General features: G+C 52.7%; 1 protein-coding gene across 2 annotated transcripts in view; it reads right to left on the bottom strand.

Annotated features, from left to right (window-relative positions):
* The window catches only part of LOC140424762 (uncharacterized), a 104,838-nt gene that overhangs the window by 45,838 nt on the left and 35,832 nt on the right, over positions 1-23,168 (bottom strand). For both annotated transcript variants that reach the window (XM_072508143.1, XM_072508142.1), the window contains exons 3-6: positions 11,796-11,940; positions 7,256-7,499; positions 5,444-5,532; positions 2,751-3,031 (exon numbers count right to left, since the gene is read on the bottom strand). In XM_072508143.1, the coding sequence (XP_072364244.1) occupies positions 2,751-3,031; positions 5,444-5,532; positions 7,256-7,499; positions 11,796-11,940 (759 nt within the window). The remainder of the gene's footprint in view (positions 1-2,750; positions 3,032-5,443; positions 5,533-7,255; positions 7,500-11,795; positions 11,941-23,168) is intronic.

The raw sequence follows: 23,168 nt of genomic DNA on the forward strand, positions 1-23,168 counted from the left end.
TGGGCAGAATAGGGTGGCACCACGCCATCCAGCACGCCCGAGGAGCAGCCTGGCCCATCCAAGCTGGGCCGTCCCAGGAAATGAGCGCCGACGGGGAGCCAAGTCACAGGGCATGAGTCTCAGCAGTCCGTCTCCACTCCTATTGTACAGTCTGGGGAGGCACAGAGAGGTAGTGGTAGGGCCTGTAAGGCCAGGAAGTTAGACACCTAGTAAGTTGGCACAGGTGCAGAGCACAGTTTAGTTATTGGGGCTAGGGCACGTGTATATAATCTTTCTAATTAAAGTCACTGTTACACCAATGCAAGCTGCCTCTGTCCCTCGAACATGGCGGGGTTGAACAATTGTGCCAGGATAAACGCATCATGTACACTGCCCGGGTACCGGGCGCAGACGTGCAGGATCTTCATCTGATGGTCGTAGACCACCTGAATGTTCATGGAGTAGGTCCCCTTCCTGTTAATGAACACATCCCTGTTCTCCGCTGGTGGCCGCATGGTGATGTGCACCCCATCGATCGCATCCTGGACCACTGGTATCCCGCTGCCCGGGCATTCTGGTGGGCCGGATCCAGAGGGAACTGGATGTAGCGGGCCGCGATGTCGTACATGACCTCAGTGACTGCATGGATCCACCGGTGCACTGATGCCTGGGAGATGCCGGATAGGACCCCTCTTGGCAACTGGAACAAGCCCGTCGCGTAGAGGTTCAGGGCCACCGTAACCTTGACGGCCACAGGGAGAGCGTGTCCTCCCCCTGTTCCACATGATGCCAGGTGTGCCATCAGGTGGAAGATATGGACGACGGTCTCCCGGCTCATCCGGAGTCTCCTCCTGCATTACCTGTCCGGCAGGTCCTCGAAGGACATGCGGCGCCGGTAGACACGAGGCCTCATCGGGTGCCTCCGGCGCCGTGGCACCTCCACCACCTCCTCCACATCGGTCTCCTCATCTTGTGCCTCGGCCCCGTCGATGTCCTTCTCCTCCTGCGCCTGTCGGGCGGGCGGCCCTGCAGCCTGAGCGGGTGCCACCTGGCCCTCTGTAGCCCGTCCCTCTGCTACAGCCTCCGCCGCCTCTCTGAGCCGCCTGCGCCAGCGCTGCCACAGGGTTGCATGCAGGGCAATGGCCCCCGCCACAGCGGCCAACATCGCTGGCTGGTGACCAAACATTATGATCTGCAGGGGGTGGGGAGGTAGACAACAAGTTTAACCGTGGCGCATGGCCCCTTCCACAACCATATGCCATGGGCTTTATGGCCGCCCTGGTTGGCCGGTTGCGCCACGCTTGTGCCACACGCACGCGCACACACCCCACCTGGCCGCACCCTCTGTGCCCCGGCTCCTGTTGCCCGTCCCTCATGATGGCGCCACCGATGGGTGGCAGTGCCCTCGCTGGTGGATGCCATGGTGCGACCCTGGACCTACCCGCCGGTGGGTGCTGCCGGCTGGATGGCCTGCCCCCCCGGAGGGGGTCCGGCACCCATCCGCGCTCAGCCAGCGCCCTGGGTCGGTGCCCATCAGTCTGTAATGGCGGCCGTGGCTTAGGCACAGCCCTGCCATGATGTGCCGTTCCAGTCAGGCCGGGCTGTCCTCCCCATGCCCACCCTGACCCCAGAGGCCCCCCCGTCACCCCCTCGCCCCCCAGCCACGGCCATGCCCGTCCCGCCACCCGTAGGTCCCCCCACTGACTGGCTCACGACTTTTAAAAGCAGGTTAGAACGGCACCGGCGTGACCTGGGGTCATGCGGTCGGGACTTCGGGCCATCCAGGCCGCAAAATCGCTGGGGCCCCAGAAAATTACTAAACTGACCCCCTCCGGTGATTCTCCGGGCCGCGCGACGCCATTGGCTGTTGGGAGAATCGCAAAACGCCATCGGACCAGGATTCTCCCAACCGGCGTGGGCTGAGAGAATCCCGCCCTATTTCTCCACCATTAAATGATCACAGAACACTGTCCCTCTAATGTGTGTGGGTCTAAATGACATTTCACCGATGGACTTTGTAAGACAACCCAAAAAAGAAACCAAAACACAAAGTTGTCAAAGGAAAGGAGATAGTTCTTCTGTACTGTAGAAGACAACAAAATCATCCCCTGGACAATTCCTTTGTGATTCCTAATGGACTGCAGTGTTTCCAACACGTCGTATCTGAAGTACTGACTAATGTTTTGCTCACCAGTGTGTGGCGGACCATTCAACCCCATGAAGCCATTCAAGGAAAGCAGACATAATTGTTTGATGTTAAAGTGAAAGGGGCTATGAAGAATAACAAGATAGGCTCTGGCTCTTGAGATGACATAAAACAAACCTCATGTAGCCATGTAAGACAATTAATAGGATAGAGGATGTAACCCTGAAACAATGACTATAGATATACCAAGGGGATAGGATGGATACAGGTTCCGAGGTATCAAAGGCTATTTAAGGGCAGAATTAAAGCAAGTATTTATTTTAATGGAGAATGTTTAATAATTGCTGGAGTAAATTGCCAGGAAGGATGATTGACATTCTGTAATTAAATAATGGTCGAGACTTTGTGTTCTGGTAGATGAAGGACCTTCTTCTGTAATGATCTTGAAGATATCCAGCATAGGCATGATATGCCAAAAGGCCTCCCTATGTGCTGCATCATTCTGTGATCCATGCAGTGTGGGACTACCTACCATGGTTTCTTTATGTCAAGACTTACCAATAGAAATGTTGAGCATCAAGGACATGTATGGAAGAAACTAAACTACGCTACTCCCTTCACCCACCTTCTTGCCTTCGATGCATGGGATGCAGTTTGTAACTGGCCCTCCTTTGTTGGGAGTGTGCAATTTAATGAGTGTGTCCTCAATCTCCCGTCGTCTGTTCTATTTGTCAGCTCTCTGATGCATTGTTCTTCTCTGTAACTGGCGAGTGATGAGTCCTGATTGGCACATTGGCAAGCCATGCTGGCTGATTCTCTGTCGTGTGGTCCAGAGTCACCTGCTTTCCCAGTGCCGTTCTCATGGTACGTACAATCCATTGACAAAATCTCCTGGGGCTGGTGCTTCTAAAAAATCAAAGATTGCCTGAATTTAGTTTGTCAATTTTATTTCTCACCTGAAAAGTATTTTGACATCTTTGAAGCGCATTCCCCCCTAAAGTCTTCCTTGATGGTTGGATCTCTCGTCTCCACCACCCAAGAGGCCAGATAGGCTGGATTGGTTCCTCTGGAGCAGAGGAGGTTGAGGGGAGAGTAACTGGTCTATAGCATGATGTGAAGCCTAGATAGAGTGGATACGAATTCCTATCCTCATAGCAGAGATTCATAGAGGTCCAGGGGCTGGTTTAGCACAGTGTGCTAAATAGCTGGCTTGCAATGCAGAACAAGACCAGCAGCGCGGGTTAAATTCCCGTACCAGCCTCCCCGAACAGGCGCCGGAATGTGGCGACTAGGGGCCTTTTCACATTAACTTCATTGAAGCCTACTTGTGACAATAAGCGATTATTATTATTATTATTATAATCAGGGGACATAGTGATTCGCAGAAAAGGGAGGGGAGTTGAGAGATTTTTACACCCAGTGGGAGGCGGGAGACTGGACCTCACTGCCTGAAAGGTTGATAAGAGACCAAAAACCCACACCGTATTTCAAAGAATTCTTGGTATACACTCGAGGTGTAGGTTACCCAAGAGCTGGAAAGCGGAATAGAAACAAAATACTGCGGATGCTGGAAACAATCAGCAGCTCGCTCTCTCCACAGGTGCTCAACATTCTAGAACTCACTGTTTTAATTTCCCAGCAAGTGGGATTAGGCTTGATAGCTCTATTGTAAGCGTCACAATGAGCTAAATGGCCTCCTTCTGTGCCATACAATTTCTATGTTTCCTAATAGTGTGCAACCCTTGTTAAACATAGAACATACAGTGCAGAAGGAGGCCATTCGGCCCACTGAGTCTGCACCGACCCATTTAAGCCCTCACTTCCACCCTATCCCCGTAACCCAATAACCCCTCCTAACCTTTTCTCGTCACTAAGGCCAATTTATCATGGCCAATCCACCTAACCTGCACATCTTTGGACTGCGGGAGCAAACCGGAGCACCCGTAGGAAACGCACGCAGACACGGGGAGAACGTGCAAACTCCGCACAGACAGTGACCCAGCAGGGAATCGAACCTGGGACCCTAGCGCTGTGAAGCCACAGTGCTATCCACTTGTGCTACCGTGCTGCCCTTTGTGCTACCGTACTGCCCTAAGGGGTATGAATACACTGTTCAACTGCAGAGGGTAGCAGTGTCCACGTCCTATACAGACACACGTGCACACCCACAAACACACACACACACTTCCAGCAAGGATCGAAGGCCACCCGAGCAATTTTCTCTTTTCCAATCCAGGGTACTGCAATCATGTACGGCAGGGGAGCACAGTGGTTAGCACTGTTGCTTCACAGCGCCAGGAACCCAGGTTCGATTCCCGGCATGGGTCACTGTCTGTGTGGAGTCTACACGTTCTCCCCGTGTCTGCGTGGGTTTTCTCCGGGTGCTCCGGTTTCCTCCCACAAGTCCCGAAAGACGTGCCATTAGGTGAATTGGACATTCTGAAATCTCCCTCTCTGAACCCAAACAGGTGCCGGAATGTGGCGACTAGGGGCTTTTCACAGTAACTTCATTGCAGTGTTAATGTAAGCCTACTTGTGACAATAATAAAGATTATTATTAAATCTGGAGCTGACCCCCCCAGAAAGCTGTTGAACCTGGAGGCCAACTGAAAATGTTAAAGCTGAGATCAATTGTGCTTTGTTAGACAAAGATATTAAGGACTGTGAACCAAGATGGGTAACTGGAGTGAAGATACGTGAATGGCAGAACAGACTTAAACAGCTGGACGGTCTACCTCTGATCCTGTGTTATTACCACACTATCAAGCAGTGTGATAATAAATCTGCGGAGTCCCCATGCAACCAATTTTGAGAACCAATAGCTATTGCCAAAAATGCGTAATTAACATAAAAGTATTATTTCCTGATAAGGAATCAAGTAGAGTTTTCTGTTATGATGGAAACCACCAGCTCTGCCTCCTTCTCCCCGGCAATGGTTTCAGAATGTGGTCCATCCAGTTTAATCTGGGGCTGATCTGGCGCCACCCAACCACAGGGAAATATGCTGCTGGCAAGACATTTGTTTTCTTTTTAATTTGGTGTAGACGTTGGGAGGGTATTTTTCTGTGGATGGGGCCTCCCCCTCACAATTGTTAGGCAACCTGCATTGGCCAAAAAAAACATCCTGCCGATAAACCAGCAGGAGCTGGTTTAGCACAGTGGGCTAAACAGCTGGCTTGTAAGACAGAACAAGGCCGGCAGCATCCAATTCCCGTACCGTCCTCCCCGAACAGGCGCCGGAATGTGGCGACTAGGGGCTTTTCACAGTAACTTCATTGAAGCCTACTTGTGACAATAAGCGCTTATTATTGTTATTACCTCACTGTGTTTTAGACGATCGCGTAGATGCTCAATCTGATTCCACGCGTTGCCCAAATCTTGCGTCAGCCTGGAATTTAATAGCAACGCTGCAAAGGGAAAGAGAGGGGATTTGGCGAGAGATGGTCAAAATCGCGAGCCTGGACAGAGTGGATCGGGAGCTGCAGTCCCTGTCGGTGGGCGGGTCCAGAACCAGAGGCCATTGTTTTGAATTGATTGGCAGAAGAATCAAACGGTGACAGGAGGAGAAACATTTTTCTTTACTAAACAGAGCGATTAGTTAGGATCTGGAACGCACTGCCTGAGAGGGCTGTTAGGTGAATTGGACATTCTAAATTCTCCCTCAGCATACCCGAACAGGCGCCGGAGTGTGGCGACTAGGGGACTTTCACAGTAGCTTTGTTGCAGTGTTAATGTTGTGACAATAATAAAGATTATTATTAAAGGAGAGAATTGGATAATAATCTGATGCGAAGAGGCTCTGGAGAAAAGGCGGGAGGGGCGGGGCCGGGGGGGGGGGGGGGGGGGGGCGTGGAACTAGCTGAGGATCTCGTACAGAGAGCCAGCACAGTTATGAGAGGCCGAATGGCCTCCTTCTGTGCTTTAACCATTCTGTGATAAGCCAAAGAAGCCTCATTTATTTGCACAATTTAAAAAGAAAATCAATCCCAATAATAGCTGAAGTAGACTGTGGGTGCCCATTAACATCGTTCCTCTTGAATGACCTGTTCCTCTACGTCTCGTACCCCCTGGCCAGCATGGAAGGGATAATAAAACTCTAAGGGAGTTTGGAGCCTTCTCAGGTTACAGACTTAACCTGAGGAAGAGCAAAATCTTCCCTGGGAATCCGCAGAGGGAGGGAGCAGAGCTGGGTGGGGGGGGGTCTGCCTTTCAACTGGCCCACCTGGTGAACCAAACAGCCCATGACTGGACACAGTCCACAAAGGGAACTTGATGAGTCTGGTAGAGGAAGTGAAGAAGGAACTGTAGAGGTGGGACTCACTCCCACTCTCCCTGGCAGGGAGAGTGCAGACAATCTAGATGTACGTACTGCCCAAGTTCCTCTTCCTGTTCAGATCCCTCCTGATCTACATCCCCAAGGCCTTTTTCACCACAGTGTATAAACTAATGGCATTTGTTTGGGAGGGAAGAGCCCGAGGATTAGGAAGAAGGCCCTACAAAGGAGAAGTAATGTGAGAGGCCTGCGCCTCCCGAACCTCCACCTCTACCGCTGGGCGGCCACCGCAGAAAGGTTACAAGGATGGGTCAAGGACACAGGAGTGGACTGGGTCAGAATGGAGGAGAGCTCCTGTATGGGGACATCCCTCAAAGCGCTAGCCACAATCGCTCTCATATCCCTCCCACAGCCAGGTATTCAAAAAGCCCAGTGGTGGTAGCCACATTTCGGTCATGGAACCGAATGAGACAGCACTTCAGACTAACCAAGATGTCCACTATGGCCCCATCTGCAAAAATCAAAGGTTCAAACTCGCAACAATGGCCGGCTCCTTCAAAATGTGGAGACAGGATGAGGGGAAACTGATGGTTAGGGACATGTACACGGACGGTAGAGTAGCGACCCTGGAAGGACTCACGGATAAGTTCCAACTCCCGAGTGGGAACAACCCAAGGTATATACAGATCAAAAACTTTCTCCGCAAGGACGAAAGCCCCAATAGAAATATGGGACAGGCAGAGGAGAAGAAAACCGCAAGGGACCGTTTGCTTGTAAATGACTGCCTGAGCCACCGTGGCGGGAAGTTTTTATAAATACGTGTGTTTATCTTGTCTTGTTCTGCAATGTTTACATACTTTCCATTAGCTGCTCCTCACACCTCCTCTGCATTAGCAGCTTAGGGCATTCCACTTGGACTTCTCGAGAAATTGTGGACTTGCGTCTATGGACTGGCTTCTGTGGTGCCTCCACCTTGCGTTCTGGGGAGATTGGTTTGGCCAGTGTTTCCGGTTGATGGCAAGGTGCCCTGGGAGATGCCTGGATCGCAAGCTGTCGTTCCTCCTCACAGCTTATCGGCTCCATTGTCTGTGGTTCCATTGTCTGCACAAAAAGAGAGAAAAGAAACCCGCACGCAATTTAAATAATGTAAATTCTGACAGTGAACTTGGAAGTTCCACTATCATTTCTGTTTTATCTCGGGTTCCGCTAACGCGTGCACAATCGCTTTCGCACTCCAAGAACAAGGGAAAATTAACAAGGTGCCGAATTTGAACGGTTTATGTGGAGCAGTGTGAGAATTCAGCTAAAGTCATTAGAGTAGCCAGGGAGGTGGCCTGACGATAGCCTCTAGTCGAGCAGTCCCGCCCGGCTCGACGGTGCCACAGTGTACAAAAACTTGCATTTATACGGAACTTTTAGCATAGTGAAACATCCCGAGGCAATTCACACAGCATCATCAAAACAAATTAAACAGCCGGTAATGTAAAGAGAAATTCTGACAGATGGTTAGTCCAAAGAGGTGCAAGTTAGGTGGATTGGCCGTGCTAAATTGCCCCTCAGTGTCCAGAAGGTTAGGTGGTTTTAGAGCAAGGGCAGGGGCCTAGATTGGGGGCCTCTTTCGGAGGCTATGTGCAGACTCAATGGGCCAAATGGCCTCCTTCTGCACTGTAGGGATTTTATGATCCTATGATTGAATACTTGGTCAAAGAGGTAAATGTTAAAGAGCAGCTTAAAGGAGGAGAGGAAGGCAGCAAAGATTAGGCAGGGAGGGTATTCCAGAGGTTGGAAGTAGCTGAAGACACAACCGCCAATGACGGAACAGTGGAAATCAGGGGTTTACGAGAGGCCAGAACTGGATCGCAGAGAGATTAAGGGGTATCTGCAAAGTGTAGAATATCCTTTCTAAAGCTGTCATTATGAGCCAATCTGACTTTCTACACGAGGACCATAATACGACTGTAAGAGATAGGAACAGGAGTAGGCCATTCAGCCCCTCAAGCCTGCTCCGCCATTCAATATGATCATGGCTCATCCGACAAAAAGCAGAGTATTCAATTCATTTTCTCCAATTAAGGGGCAATTTTCGCGTGGCCAATCCACCTATCCTGCACATCTTGGATTGCGGCGGCGAAACCCACGCAAACATGGGGAGAATGTGCAAACTCCACACGGACAGTGACCCAGGGCCGGGATCGAACCTGGGACCTTGGCGCCGTGAGGCAGAAGTGCTAACCACTGCCCCTGTGGAATGGCCTAAAAAGCCGCTGAGTTCAACGCAATTAGGGTTGGGCTACAAGTGCTGGACGTCCAGCAATGCCCAGGTTCCATGAAAGAATTAAAAGAAAAAAGTTCCCATTGCTCCTGTGGTTTGTATTGACAGCACACCTCCTCAGACAGGGCTCCTGCCCAGAGTTTTATATTAATAAGTGGGTGAGGCGGAGTTTAAAACAAAAACTGATTCTTGTTTTAAGTTAAAAAAAAAGTTGGCACCTCATCAGGGACATCCAGTTTGATTGGAATTCTTTACCTGCCTCATCCGTGCTGCCATATTAACCAATTAAAGAGATGATTGTGTCCTGTGAAGCGCGTCTTATTCATTATTAATATAAAACTCTGGGCAGGAGCCCTGTCTGACAATCTGTGCCGTCAATGCAGATATGGGACCGAGGCATCGCTGGGCAGTCGAGCACCTGTAGCCCAACCCTAATTGCCCTTGAACTCAGCAGCTTTTTCGGCCATTCCAGTGGGGCAGTTAACAGTGAACCCACATTGTGTGGATGACAGATTTCCCTTCCTAAAAGGGACATTCGTGTGACAATCGATGATAGTTTCACGGTCATCATTACTCAAACTAGCTTTTGATTCCGGATGTCGTGGTGGGATTTGAACCCTTGTCGCCAGAGCGTTCGCCTGGGCCTCTCGATTATGAGTCCAGTGACGTTGCCGCTACGCCACCATCTCCCTGTGACTAAGGTAAAGAGGCTGAGATGTAGCACCCTCAAGTAAGAAGCTTGTGCATTTCAGTCCCACCCCAGAGACATCAGCCCATTAACTAGGCTGGCACTCCTGTGCAGTACTGCAGGGGGCGCTGCACTGTCAGAGGTGCCATATCTGGGGTGAGATATTCCACCAAGCCTCCATCTAACCTCTCAAGGTGGAAATAAAAGATCCCCTAGTATTATCTCAAACAAGCCTGACCAATAGCTATCCCTGAACCAACATCACTAGCAATGCAAATCGGCCTTGCTGTGTGCCATTAATTGGTTACTTCCTGTAGTGACTGCAGTTCAAAAGTACAGCATTGGCTGTGACGTGCTTACAGGTGCCCAGAGGTCATGAATAGGGATACATAAATGCATCTTCTTTCTTTGCTAATTATTGCCTATTTTAACTGCGCGTTATCCTCATTACAAAACTGCCACAAAAATCAAGAGCACTGTGATAGTTTGGCTTCTGTAGGGGGCGATCGCTCGGGAGCCACCTGACCCGCCCAGAGCCTACATACTCTTCTGTAGATAAAGTTCTTCTTTTCTTCAATAAATCATCATCTGCAGGATGGATGGAAAACTTTTCAACCTCAACCGGTTGAAATCCAAGAAAAGAGCGACACTGACATTGTTCGAGGAGCTTGTGTGTGAGGATGACATCACCATCTCCGCTCTCTCAGAAGAGAATCTCCAAGCTGTGCTTAACACCTTCCTGGAGCCACACCAAAAAAATCAGTCTCAGCATCAACTCAAGCAACTCAAGTCCTTTACCATCCCGCCCAGGGCAAGATCCGGTCTCTCCCTCTTTCAACACAGAAATGCTACCAAACATCGAACATTTCCCATATCTGGGGAGCCACCTCTCCTCGAAGGCTGATATCGATGCGGAGATCTAGCATCGTACATCCGTGAGCACCCCGTTCCGACACCCAAGGACGAGAGTCTTTGACACCGCGACATCCATGCTGACACCAAGATCCTCGTGTACAAGGCAGTTGTCATCTCAACTCTTCTGTACGGCTCAGAAACCTGGACTATATTTAGGCACCACCTCAAGGCCCTGGAGAGGTGCCATCAACGCTGTCTGAGATGGATTCTCCGCATCAGCAGAGCCAAGAGCACCAGAATCGAGGCCATGAGTATCCAAAACCAACTCCGCTGGGCTGGCCGTGCACTTAGGAATATCAGAGTCCCGACTGCCAAAGCAAATTTTCTTTGTCCAGCTCAAGGGAAGCTCCCGAACAAGAGGAGGACAAAGAAAGCATCTCAAAAACACCCTGAGGGTTTACCTCCAGAAATGCAACATAGACGTCTGGTAGACCCTTGCTCAGAAGAGACCCACTTGGAGGAACCTCACAATTAAAGGGACACAATTCTTCAAGGAGACCCAATGACAAGAGGAGGCCCAGAAAAGAGGAGGCCTGACAAAGGAATACCAGCAATCTAGGAGTCCAAGGACCAATCCCACCTCCCGGAATTACCTGCGAAGTGTGCGGTCAAAGATGTGGCTCCAGGATTGGGCTCATCAGCCATGCAAGGACCCCAGAACACATGACCAGTAACATGGAGTTTCTTAGGTGGACAACCATACTCATTAGCGAGTGATCGCCAAAGTAGAAGACTGCCCTGTCTTCGGAATCTACAAATATGCCTGCCCCTGCTACGGACATAGTTGCTTCAAGTTTGGAGAAGCCAAGGCGCTCAGTGAGAGTTAGAAAATCGCTTGATAGACTTACCTTATTAACCTTTCTTTTCCCTGACGAAAACTCTCTTTGACTGTGCGTAGTAGTAAATAAAACTTTCTGTATTCTGTGTTTCAGGAATTTATAAGGGAACTTAAGGCGTTGGGGGGGGGGGGGGAGGGGGGGGGGGGGGGGGGGGAATGTGGTAGCGTGGCCCCTTTAATGGGTGATCCCTCACAGGCCAGGATGGAGCACACAAACCTCAGCCTATCGGGTGCCTGGGCTCGTACCTGGGTGTCAGGGTGTCATCGGGGTAAGCTTGTGAGTGGAGGGAACTAGACCTGTGTAGGAGTTGTGCTGTTCTGTGTATGAAGTTCTTCTTAGTTAAATAAATCATGTGATTTAACACTGCCTGGTCGCTTTGCCTCGCATTACAACATCCACAAACTTCAGTGAAGGAGGCCCACCACTACCTTCTCAGGGTAACTAAGAAATGAACAGTAAACACTGGCCTTGCAGCCTGAGACAAGTTAAGAGGAGAACACAGCAGCATTGTCATGTCAGCAGGCTCAGGAATATTTCAGGTCTAGAGGATATTCCAAGATTTTAACTTTACTCACTTCACCTTCGACTTTCAATCTCACACTAATCTGCCTTTTATTGGAGCAGTGTTAAGCTCCTTGCTTCATTTGGGGGAAAGGGGTGCAAGTTTACAGGACACTTCCTACCTGTGAAACAGACTGGGCTCTTAAAGGGCTGCCGAGGATACTGGAGTTGGTTTGAGTGCTGGTTGAAGAATGATTGCAATGTGCCCGTGACATGCTGAGCAAGCGATGGATCTCCAATTGTTGCGCTTTGATTGTCCGTTCTAACCTGGAACAGAGAGTTAACAATTCTTTATTTCACTTCACACATTCTAACACCTTTTTGCAAGCACACTGTACAAATCAGGAGCAGGTGATATGGCGGAGCCATCTCCCCACTCACTTCTTCTGCCACTGGTGCAAGGGTGAGGTTTGCCCCAAGCTGCTGCAGCCGGAACTCCAATACCAGGAGCAGGACCAGCACTGGGAGCGGCCGGAGCACCGTCACCGGGAGCAGGACTGACACCAGGAGTAGGACGGAAGACCGACACCTAGAGCAGGATGCAGACCGGGAGCTGCAGGGACACCGGCACCACGAGCAGGATGGACACCCGAAGTGGTCGGAACGCCGGCACCGGGAACAGGGCCGACATCGGGAGCAGCCGGAACACCGGCACCGGGAGGAAGGCTGGCACCAGGAGCAGGGCCAACACCAGGACCAGGAGCAACTCCGAGGAACAGCAGCACCAGTGAAGAGTTGACTGAAATTGAAGAGGCTCAAGGGACTTTCCGGTTCTAAGCTGGCAAACGAGAGCAGCTTTCGGTTGTTTGTCATGTCTGTTATGGTTATTTTGTTAATTTTCTGGTTTTAAACAAATCCAGCTCTTTCACTGCCGATTTTAGTGTTGAAATGAATTGTAATGTTGGGTCATTTCTGTTGCTGTGGCATTAGCCTCTTGGCCAGGTCATTATTGTAAATGAGAATTGATTCCCAATTAACTAAACTGATTCCATAAAGGTTAAATAAATAAAAATAAAGGAGGATATATAATCTATGATAGTTCTAGTGAAATTGTAAGTTGCAACAGAAACAAGGTTTACAGTTTGGCTCGAAACAGTGATGAGAGTAAGTATTTGGAAACATGGACAACGCACCGGGATCAAGGAGGCCTTACTTCCTGGGGGCGATTCTCCGAGCCCCACGCCGGGCCGGAGATTCGGAGCAACCGCGCCACGACGCCCCGATGCCGGCGTGCGATTCTCCGAGGTGCGGAGATTCGGTGCCATTTGCGCCGGCACGTATGGCGCAGCGCCGGCCGCTGGAATCGGCGGGGCCGCCGATTCTCCGGCCCGGATGGGCCGAGCGGCCGCTCCGACACAACAGAGTCCCGCCGGCGCCGTTCAGCCCTGGTCGCTGCCGGCGGGAACTCTGCGGGAACGCTCGGGGGCAGCCTGTGGGAGGGGGTGGGGGGGGCTGGCCTCCTTCACCAGGGGGGCGGGGCCTCCGATGGGGTCTGGCCCGCGATCGGGGCCCACCGATCGGCGGGCCGGCCCCTCCCCCCCCACCACCCTCAGGCCTACTTCCTGGCGCGGCCAGCCCCTGAACACCGACCCCATGTTGGGCCGGGGCCGGCGCGCGGAAGAAGTCCCCCACGCATGCGCAGGTTGGCGCAGCGCCCATCCGGCACCGCGTAAGGAGGCTGGAGCGGCGTGAACCGCTCCAGCGTTCACGACGGCACGAACACTTGGCCTCCATATCGGAGAATTGCCCCCACAGTTCTTAGAAGATTCTCTGGGCTGATCAGGGGCTGATTTACAATTAAACCTGGCACGGGGTAGGGGGCTTCCAAAACTCAGATGACCGAATGTCTTTCGCGGCCATTGAGGTAGAGACATATATTGCAAACTTGCCCAAAACTGACAGGCCAGTCACTGTTCTCAGCCAAGCACAGACGAGAGGCGTGAATCTCTTCCGTTGCAGGTCTCGGTTCTGTGCAGACTCTGCGGAGACATTCACCTGTTCGCAACTACATTAGCCATTCTGCATGTGACCGCGCACCCGCGCAGCGAGGAGTGTCGGTGCGGAATCAGGAGGACCCACAGCCCACGATGCCTGATGGGAGTGCAGCAACAGTTGACACCCAATGTTCAATGGAATTGGAAGTGTTCCCCTGTAAATCCTAGGCCCTGGCGGGAGGAACCAGGATTGCAGCCGTTTAAGCCCCTTTACCCCCTTTCACCCACTTAACCCCCATCCTCCCCTTCTTCCCACCCCCCCCCACCCCCCCAACCCCCATCTCCCAATAGCAAAAGTTTGATTGATATCTGGGTGTGTTTGCGGGAGACTCCTTCAGGAATCGATATGAAGCAGGGTACTGGAAGTGTTCAAGGGGAAGCCGCCATCACAGTAGGACGTGCCGTACAGAAGACGCCACCAGCTCACCAAGCACATTCTGGGGGTAAATTCCTCACCCCAGCACTGTGATTGGCCAAGTCAGTCCACTTTAAATCTGCATTCCCTCAGAAAGAACTATATATTCTGCTTTTCAATTCTTCCTTTGTGTTATCGTAAGCAGGAGCGAATCAATTCTATTATAGAACCTCAGCTGCGACCTCTTTCAGCTTCCCAACCTAAAAATTATTTTATAAGGATCAAGACTTGAGTCACGTAAAGCGAAATTCTCTCGGCATATAAGAGGCTTCCGCAGACCCCAGACATTTTGGCAATTGTTTCATTTCTCCTATTTGAAGCATAACCACAATACACAAAATTAGCTATATATATATATATATATATTTATATATATGTATTAAGAAACTATGATGATTGGTCAGAAGTCCCAGGGGACCATAGGCTGCTCTCCCCTATTTTGAAAGGGAGAGAGAACTGACTGGTGGTGAATTAACCCGAGGACGGTTCGGGACACATCACGGGATGAGATTTCCCACACACAGGGTGGGTGTGACCTGATGTGATTCAGTGATCTTTCCCATTCCAGTACACTGATAACGAGGGTAGCGATGGGAATCACAATGTTGAAACTCAGCACCCGACCAATTAGATGGATAGGTTTAATATCACATACACTCCTACATTTCCTTCTCAACCTCAAATCTCCATTGATCCAAGGGCAGCTCTGGCTGGTGTCCATGGAGACAGCATTGGGCTAGTCAACCTGTTCACTCAACCGAGGAAGAGAGTGTAGATTCGGGAATTACTAAGTGCTTGAGGGGAGTTGGAACTTTTGATATAAAGGTTTGATGACAGCTTACTTGATACTGATTTTTTTTAAAAATCTGACTTAATTTTCTGCTTCAGTGAAAGGCACCACCAAGTTGTGTCTTTCAAGCATTCTCCCCGCGATGGCTACAGGATTACAGCAGCAAGGCCCCGCTCAAATGCAATGGAAGAATCTACATTCATATATCAACTTTCATGACCTCATGACATCGCAAAGAGCTTTACAGCCAGTAGAGTAATCTTTGAAGTGCAGACACTGTTGCAATGTAGACAGCGAAGGAGAAGGTGGTGTGGTGGTAATATCACTGGATTAGTAATTCAGGCTAATAAGATATAAGTTCATAAGATATAGGAGCAGAATGATAATGATAACTTTTATTAGTGTCACAAGTCGGCTTACATAACACTGCAATGAGGTTACTGTGAAACTTCCCCAGTCGCCGCACTCTGGCACCTGTTCAGGAACATAGAGGGAGAATTCAGAATGCCAATTCACCAGAACAAGCATGTCTTTCGGACTTGTGGAAGGAAACCGGAGCACACGGAGGAAACCCACGCAGAATTAGGCCATCTCATCCTGAGAATTAAGTGGATATCATCCTGGCCTTAACTCCACTGTCCTGCCTGTTCTCCATAACGCTTCAACCCATTATCAATTATAAATCTGTCTAATTCCTCCTTAAATTTACTCACTGTCCCAGCATCAGCGAATTCCACAGATTCAAAACTCTTTGGGAGAAGTAGTTTCTCCTCAAATCTGTTTTAAATTTGCCACCTCTTATCCTAAGACTACGAACTCTCGTTCTAGAATGCCCCACAAGAGGAAGCATCCGTTCCACGCCTACTCTATCCATACCTTTTATCATCTTGTATACCTCAATGTACCAGCTTCTGGGGCAAATTTCTCCGTTATCGGCGCAAAGTCCGCCGATCGGCGCAAAAAACGGCGCAAATCCGACTTGCGTCACGCCGCAAAAATCGTCGCAAAGTCTCCAGCCCGAAATGGGCTAGCAGCGACGGGACGGGATCCGCGCCTGCTCACGTGGTTCACGCCGTGCAGCGTCATACACGCCGCACGGCGTGACGGCTCATAAGGACGCGCTGCTCCCCCCCACCCGACCGGAACACCCGACCGGATGGCCGGCCGCCGCTCAGCCCCGAGGTTCCAGTCACGGGATGTGGAGGCGCTCCTGGACGCAGTGGAGCAGAGGAGGGAGGCCCTGTATCCCGGGCATGGCCGCAGAGTTGCCCCACACCACAGCCGGCGTCTGTGGAGGGAGGTGGCAGAGGCCGTCACCGCTGCGGCCCTGACACCACGGACAGGCACCCAGTGCCACAAGAAGGTGAACAACCTCGTCAGAGCAGGCAGGGTGAGCCTCCCCTTACCCCCTGCCCGATATCCATATCCCCCATATCCCCCCTCCCCATATCCCTCCTCCCCCATATCCCCCCTCCCCCATATCCCCCCTCCCCCATATCCCCCCTCCCTCATATCCCCCCTCCCTCATATCCCCCCTCCCTCATATCCCCCCTCCCTCATATCCCCCCTCCCTCATATCCCCCCCACCACATATCCCCCCTCCCCCATATCCCCCCTCCCCCATATCCCCCCATACCCCCCTCCCCATACCCCATATCCCCCCTCCCCCATATCCCCCCTCCCCCATATCCCCCCTCCCCCATATCCCCAAGTGAATCCAGCCCTAACCTTAACCTCGGCAATACACGCGCAACCGATGGCGTGCATTCATATACCTGTCCAACACTGTTGCCTTTTACCCCTGCCACCACCACCCCCCCCCCCACCCCCGCCACAGGAGAAACGCGCACACAACACCAGGGAGCATGTGAGGACTGGAGGAGGCCCCGCTGATGAGAGGCCACTGACCGAACACGAGGAAAGGGCCCTGGAACTGGCTGGCGGACCTGACGACCGGGAGGTTGCTGATGCAGAGGTCGGGGGCGTACTAGCAAGTGAGCCACCGACAGCCTGTCCCCATATCTCCCCTCCCCTATATCTCCCTCCCCCATATCACCTGATCACTGCCTGCGTGTCTGACCATGCATGCTTCATTGTATCGCAGGAGCAAACGTCGAGGCACCCATCCCCACAGATGCAGACCGCCCGCAGGATGCCCCTCGGAGGCCACGGGAGACGGAGAGACCCGCACCCTCCGGCATGCGACGCCCGCAGGATGCCCCTCGCACACCACGGGAGACGGAGAGACCCGGACCCTCCGGCATGCGACGCCCGCAGGATGCCCCTCGCACACCACGGGAGACGGAGAGACCCGGACCCTCCGGCATGCGACGCCCGCAGGATGTCCCTCGCACACCACGGGAGACGGAGAGACCTGGAGCAACAGGGAGACGACGCCCCTGTCATGTGCGGGTGCGACGACGCAGGCGTGTGCCACCCAGCGATGAGAGGGGCAGCCACAGGCCCCCGTCACAGCCGATCCAGGACACCACTACCCAGGACACCCCTACCCGGGACAGCACTACCCAGGAAGACGAAATACCGGACAGTGACTCAGAGTGGATGGGTGGAGACGAACCCCTACCCCAAAATGCCACGGACTCAGAGTGGGACGAAGAGCACGACACAACGCCACTGCTGTCACCAGCACCCTCCACCATCGCAGAAACACTCACCTCGGTTGGGCACTTTAGTGATGAAGCGTCTGGCACACTCACTGGTGCGCACAACACAGCCGTCCCGGTACAGCAGGTGGAGGTAGGAGCAACAGAGGGGCCGGGCGGTCGGAGGGAAGCCCAGCCCAAGCGAACATCTGCCGCCCAGATGGATCCCGGGTTCCTGGAGTTACCACACCCACCCATAGATCCGATGCAACCACCGACCCGGAGACGAGCGAAGAGGGTGACGGCCGGCTTGCGGCGGCTGCAGTTGCAGGTGGAGGAGTCCACCCGCGTCCAGGAGCTGGAAGTGGTGCCGGTCATACGTGCCACCCAGGCCGACACCGCACTGGTGGCGTCCGCGGTGGAGGCAATGGTTGCGACGGTGTCAGACATGGGGAACGGTTTGCGAGGCCTGGGGCTTTCCGTGCAGGCGGCATCTGTGGCCCAGGACATGGCTGCCCTCTCACAGGAGGCCATGAGCCAGTGCTAGCGCTAGATGGCAGAGGCGCTCAACGCCATGACCCAGTCTCTGCAGGCCATGGCCCAGTCTCAGCAGGCCATAGCCCAGTCTCTGCAGGCCATGGCCCAGTCTCAGCAGGCCATAGCCCAGTCTCAGCAGGCCATAGCCCAGTCTCAGCAGGCCATCGCTGAGGGCATCGGCGCCATTGGCCATGTGCGAGCCGGCGTCGCACAGTCACAGACAGGGTGTGCCAATCCCCTGGGCTCCATGGCTGCAAACCTGCAGACCCCTGTCGATACCAGCACGGGCCTCCAGGACTGGCAGCGCCAGATGTCGAGGGGGCGTTGGATGGCCAGTCCGTTCACATCCCCCACCCATGTAGAGGCCTGGGGGCCATCGGGCACCCCGAGGGAGGTCCCGGAACACCGCAACACCTCAGACTCCCCCCCCCCCCCTTCCGTCCCAGGTGCATTGGGTGGGCAATGGGCAGGACAGGCTGGCAGCTCGCCATCCCAGTCACCCGGGCCGCAGCCTGGCCCATCTAGGCCAGGACGCTCCAGGAAACGGCCGCCAAAGGGATCCCGTGTCAGAGGGCAGGAATCACAGGAGTCCACCTCCAGTTCTGCTGTACCGTCTGGGGAACCACGTAGACGTAGTCAAAGGGCCCGTAAGGCCAAACAATTAGACACTGAGTAAGTTGGCACGGGTGCAGGGCACAGATGAGTTTTAGGGGCAAGGGCACGTGCATGAACTCCTTTGGTTATTAAAGTCAATGTTACACCTACAGAAGCTGCCTTTGTGCTCTGTCCAAAGTGTGCGGGGGTGTCATGTACGTTGAGCGCAAGTGTGTGTGTGTGTGAGGGGTGGTCTTACCTCAGCCCCAGGTGAGTCTGCCCCTTCCCCCTGGGCCGCCATCAACATCCCCCCGGGCAGAGGACGGGACCGTGCGCTGCAGTGTCACAGCCGCATGCAGGGATGGTCCGGGTGGATGGTGGTACTGTGGCCATGGGTCAGACATAGACCAACGATGTGGAGCCAGGAGCTCATCGCAGGGCGGGTTGTCATCATCCTCCATGGCCTGCAATAGACACGCGTCCACCCGCAACTGTGTGAGCCCGGCCATTGTGCCGCAGGTGGATCGGCAATGGGGGTGGTGGTGTGCATGCGGGTGGGGTGGGGGGGTGAGTGTGCTGGATGGGTGGATGGGTGGGGGGTGTGGGTGGCCGGCTGTTGCCATGGTGTGCGGTCTGTGGCCGTAATACCCGATTCCCACGCCCATCTAGTCAGTGAAGCGGGCGGCTATCAGCCTGTCCCGTGCCCGCTGGGCCAGCCGGTAATGGTGGACACCACCCGCCTGTGTCTAGCCCGTCTGCCCTGACCATTGCCCCCATCCCCCTCATCTGGGGAGGACTGCGCCTCTTCCTGCTGCTCCTCCACTCCGCCCTCCTCTGCCTGCGGCACATCGCCCCTCTGCTGGGCTATGTTGTGCAGGACGCAGCACACCACAATGATGCGGCTGACCCTATCTGACCAATACTGGAGGGCGCCCCCAGAGAGGCACCTGAAACGCATCTTCAGCACGCCAAAGCACCTCTCTATCACTCCCCTTGTCGCTACATGGGCATCATTGTAGCGGTTCTCCGCCTCATTGCGTGGCCTCCGTATAGACATCATCAGCCACGATCGCAATGGGTAGCCCCTGTCGCCCAGCAACCAGCCCCTCAGCCGGGGTTGGCGTCCCTCGTACATGCCGGTGATGGATGACCGCGACAACACGTATGAGTCGTGTACACTGCCCGGATAACGGGCGCAGACGTGCAGGATCATCATGCAGTGGTCGCAGACCACCTGTATGTTCATCAAATAGGTCCCCTTCCTATTGGTGAACACGGCCCTGTTATCTGCAGGTGGCCGCACGGCGACGTGCATCCCATCAATCGCGCCCTGGACAATGGGGAACCCGGCCACGGCAGAGAAGCCCACGGCCCGGGCACCTTGGCTGGCCCGGTCCACAGGGAAGCGGATGTAGCGGTGCGCCATGGCATATAGGGCGTCTGTCACTGCCCGGATGCACCGGTGCACCGATGTCTGCAATATGCCGGACAGGTCACCACTCGGTGCCTGGAATGACCCTGTTGCATAAAAGTTCAGGGCCACCGTAACCTTGACGGACACGGGGAGAGGGTGTCCCCCGTCAGTGCCATGCAGTGACAGGTGTGCCAGCAGGTGGCAGATGTGTGCCACGGTTTCCCGCCTCATCCGGAGTCTCCTCCTGCATTCCCGGTCCGTGAGGTCCTGGTATGACTGCCGGGACCGGTACACACGAGGCGCCCTCGGGTGCCTCCGTTGCCGTGGGGCCGCGACGTCCTCCTCCCGCTCCTCGTCCTGTCGGTCAGGTGTCCCTCCAGCCTGGGCAGCTGCCGCCTGCCCCTCTGCGGCAGCCTGCGCCGCCTCTCTGGCACGCTCCTCCTCCTCCTCCTCATCCAGGGCAACATAGACATTAGCGGCTGCCGCCACGGCGGCCAACATCGCTGGATGATCGGAAAACATGACGGCCTGGTTGGGGGGGGGGGGGGGGAACGACACGACATGTCATCATTGCCCATACCCCCTCCTTCCCCCCCAGCCAGGTGGCATGGACCGCATGGGTCCAACTGTTGGAGGCTGGCACCTGGCCAGGTGGACCAACTCACTTGCCCTCGCACCCCCCCTCCCCGGCACGGACCCCATCCTCCTCCCCGGCACGGACCCCCCCATCCTCCTCCCCGGCACGGGCCCCCCCATCCTCCTCCCCTGCACGGACCCCCCCATCCTCCTCCCCGGAGGGGGCGGGATTCACGGCGGCCAACGGCCATTCTCCGACCCGCTGGGGGGGGGTCGGAGAATGACGCCCCTGGTACCAGCCTCCCCGAACAGGCGCTGGAATGTGGCGACAAGGGGCTTTTCACAGTAACTTCATTTGAAGCCTACTTGTGACAATAAGCGATTTTCATTTCATTTCATTTTCATTTTTTCAATGAGATCTCCCCTCATTCTTCTAAACTCGAGCGTGTATAGGCCTAAACTGTTCAATCTCTCTTCAAAAGGCAAACCCCACATCTCTGGAATCAACCTAGTGAACCTCTTCTGAACTGCCTCCAATGCCACTCCATCTTTCCTCAAATAAGGGGACCAGAACTGTGCACTATACTCCAGGTACAGTCTCACCAATGCCTTGTATAGTTACAACAACACCTCCTTAACTTTATACTCTATTCCTTTAGCTATAAGTGCTAACATTCCATTCGCTTTCTTTCTTATCTGCTGTACCTGCATGCTAGTTTTCTGTGACACATGAACGAGGACCCTCTGGGGACACAGGTTCACACCCCTCTTTCGGAGATCTGGTACAGTCTCAATGGGCTGAATGGCTTCTTTCTGCATTGAAAGAATTCTATGGATTCAGAACTGAAAGAAATGATCCAGTTGAGTAGCTCACCAACATGAACACTAGCCAAAGCTTGTGGAACTGCACTCCAGCTTGGGCCAAAATCAATTTTGAGAGTGACAGATGCAACACAAACCAAATCTCACACGTTTTGGAAAGAAAAACAATTGCTTGAATTGTCGCCACTCGTCTTTTCGCAACAACCCCACCAGTTCAACAGAGCTGTGAAAGACATATGGGACTCTCTCCAAACCCAATATCTGATGCATAAGATTTTCTCAAGCCTGTAGATGCTTCAGAAGAAGGAGCTTCCTTCGTAAGGAGGAGAATTCAATGTTCCTCCCGAGCTACTGCAAAGAAAAGCCTGCCCAACAACTCACCCAAGACACTCGGTCGAAATACTCCAGATGTTCCAGCCTAGCTCTTACAAAGTTACCTCTTCCCCATGCACCAAAGGACCTAAACCATGGGTGAGTAGTATGTCCAATGGGACTAGTTTAGCTCAATTGGCTGGAAAACTGGTTCGTGATGCTGGGCGAAGCCAGCAGCGTGGGTTCAATTCCATACCAGCTGAGGTTATTCATGAAGGCCCCATCCCCTCCCCACCCCCCTTCTCAAACTCACCCCTCGCCTGAGGTGTGGTGATCCTCAGGTTAAACCACCACCAGTCAGTTCTCGCCCCTCAAAGGGGGAAAGCAGCCTGTGGTCATCTGGGACTATGGCGACTTTACTTATTTTACTTACTTTATTATGTGCAATTCTAGACACCATGGTGCAGAATCTGGGACTATTGCAACTTTACCTTACTGGTGCAGAAAGGATGTCAAGGCCTCGCAGGGGACATGCAGAAGGTTTACCAAATGATACCATGGAGTTGGAGAGACTAGAGAAAATTGGATTTTTTTTTCCTTCGAGTAAAGAACATGTTGTAGAGAAAGGAAGGGTAAAGCGATTTAATGAAATTGTACAAAACTCTAATGGATTTTAACAGTGCACATCTTGTTAGGATACTGGACTAGACCCAAGGATGTCAGACCAGAAACCCCAAACAACTTCTTATAATTTGCAAAACTGTGAGGAAAGGATGCTTCACCCCAGGAGTGATGGCTCTGACCATTAGGTATATTTTATGTTGGAACAAACTTTAATTTAAACACAGAATTAACCACATTAACATCAAAGAAAATAGCTTCACAATTATCAGTTAAACAGTTCTTAAACACAAGGAAAAACTTAAACTTACTATCTATACCTGCTACTAACTCCAATTAAGCAACCCAATACAGTTCAAATGGCACTTATAAATAAAGTTAACAAAACAGTTTATTTGCTTAGCTGTGTAGAGACTTTTGGAGAGTGACCCTTTCAAGAGCAGATTCAGTACACTTCTGCTGCAAGTTGAACTGCTGTTCAACTTAAAATCCTTCTGTCTTGTCAGACTCAAACCTTATGGCAACTGAAAAACTACACACAGACCTGGCTCCTCCCATTAATTATATCATCTGTATCCCACTAAGATCCATGACCTTCTTAGCTAGGTCCAAATACAATCACTCATACATTATCTACTCTCCAGGGAATCTCCAGCAATTCTACCAATATCCCATTTTCCCTCTATATGTAAAGAAGTAACTGGTACAAGTAAATGGTTAGAATCAATCATGATACAGCGGCACTGTCACAGTGGTTAGCACTGCTGCCTCACGGTGCTGAGGACCCGGGTTCCATCCCGGCTCCGGGTCACTGTCT

The sequence above is a fragment of the Scyliorhinus torazame genome, chromosome 6 (genome assembly GCF_047496885.1).
Source record: "Scyliorhinus torazame isolate Kashiwa2021f chromosome 6, sScyTor2.1, whole genome shotgun sequence".
Lineage (NCBI taxonomy): Eukaryota > Metazoa > Chordata > Chondrichthyes > Carcharhiniformes > Scyliorhinidae > Scyliorhinus > Scyliorhinus torazame.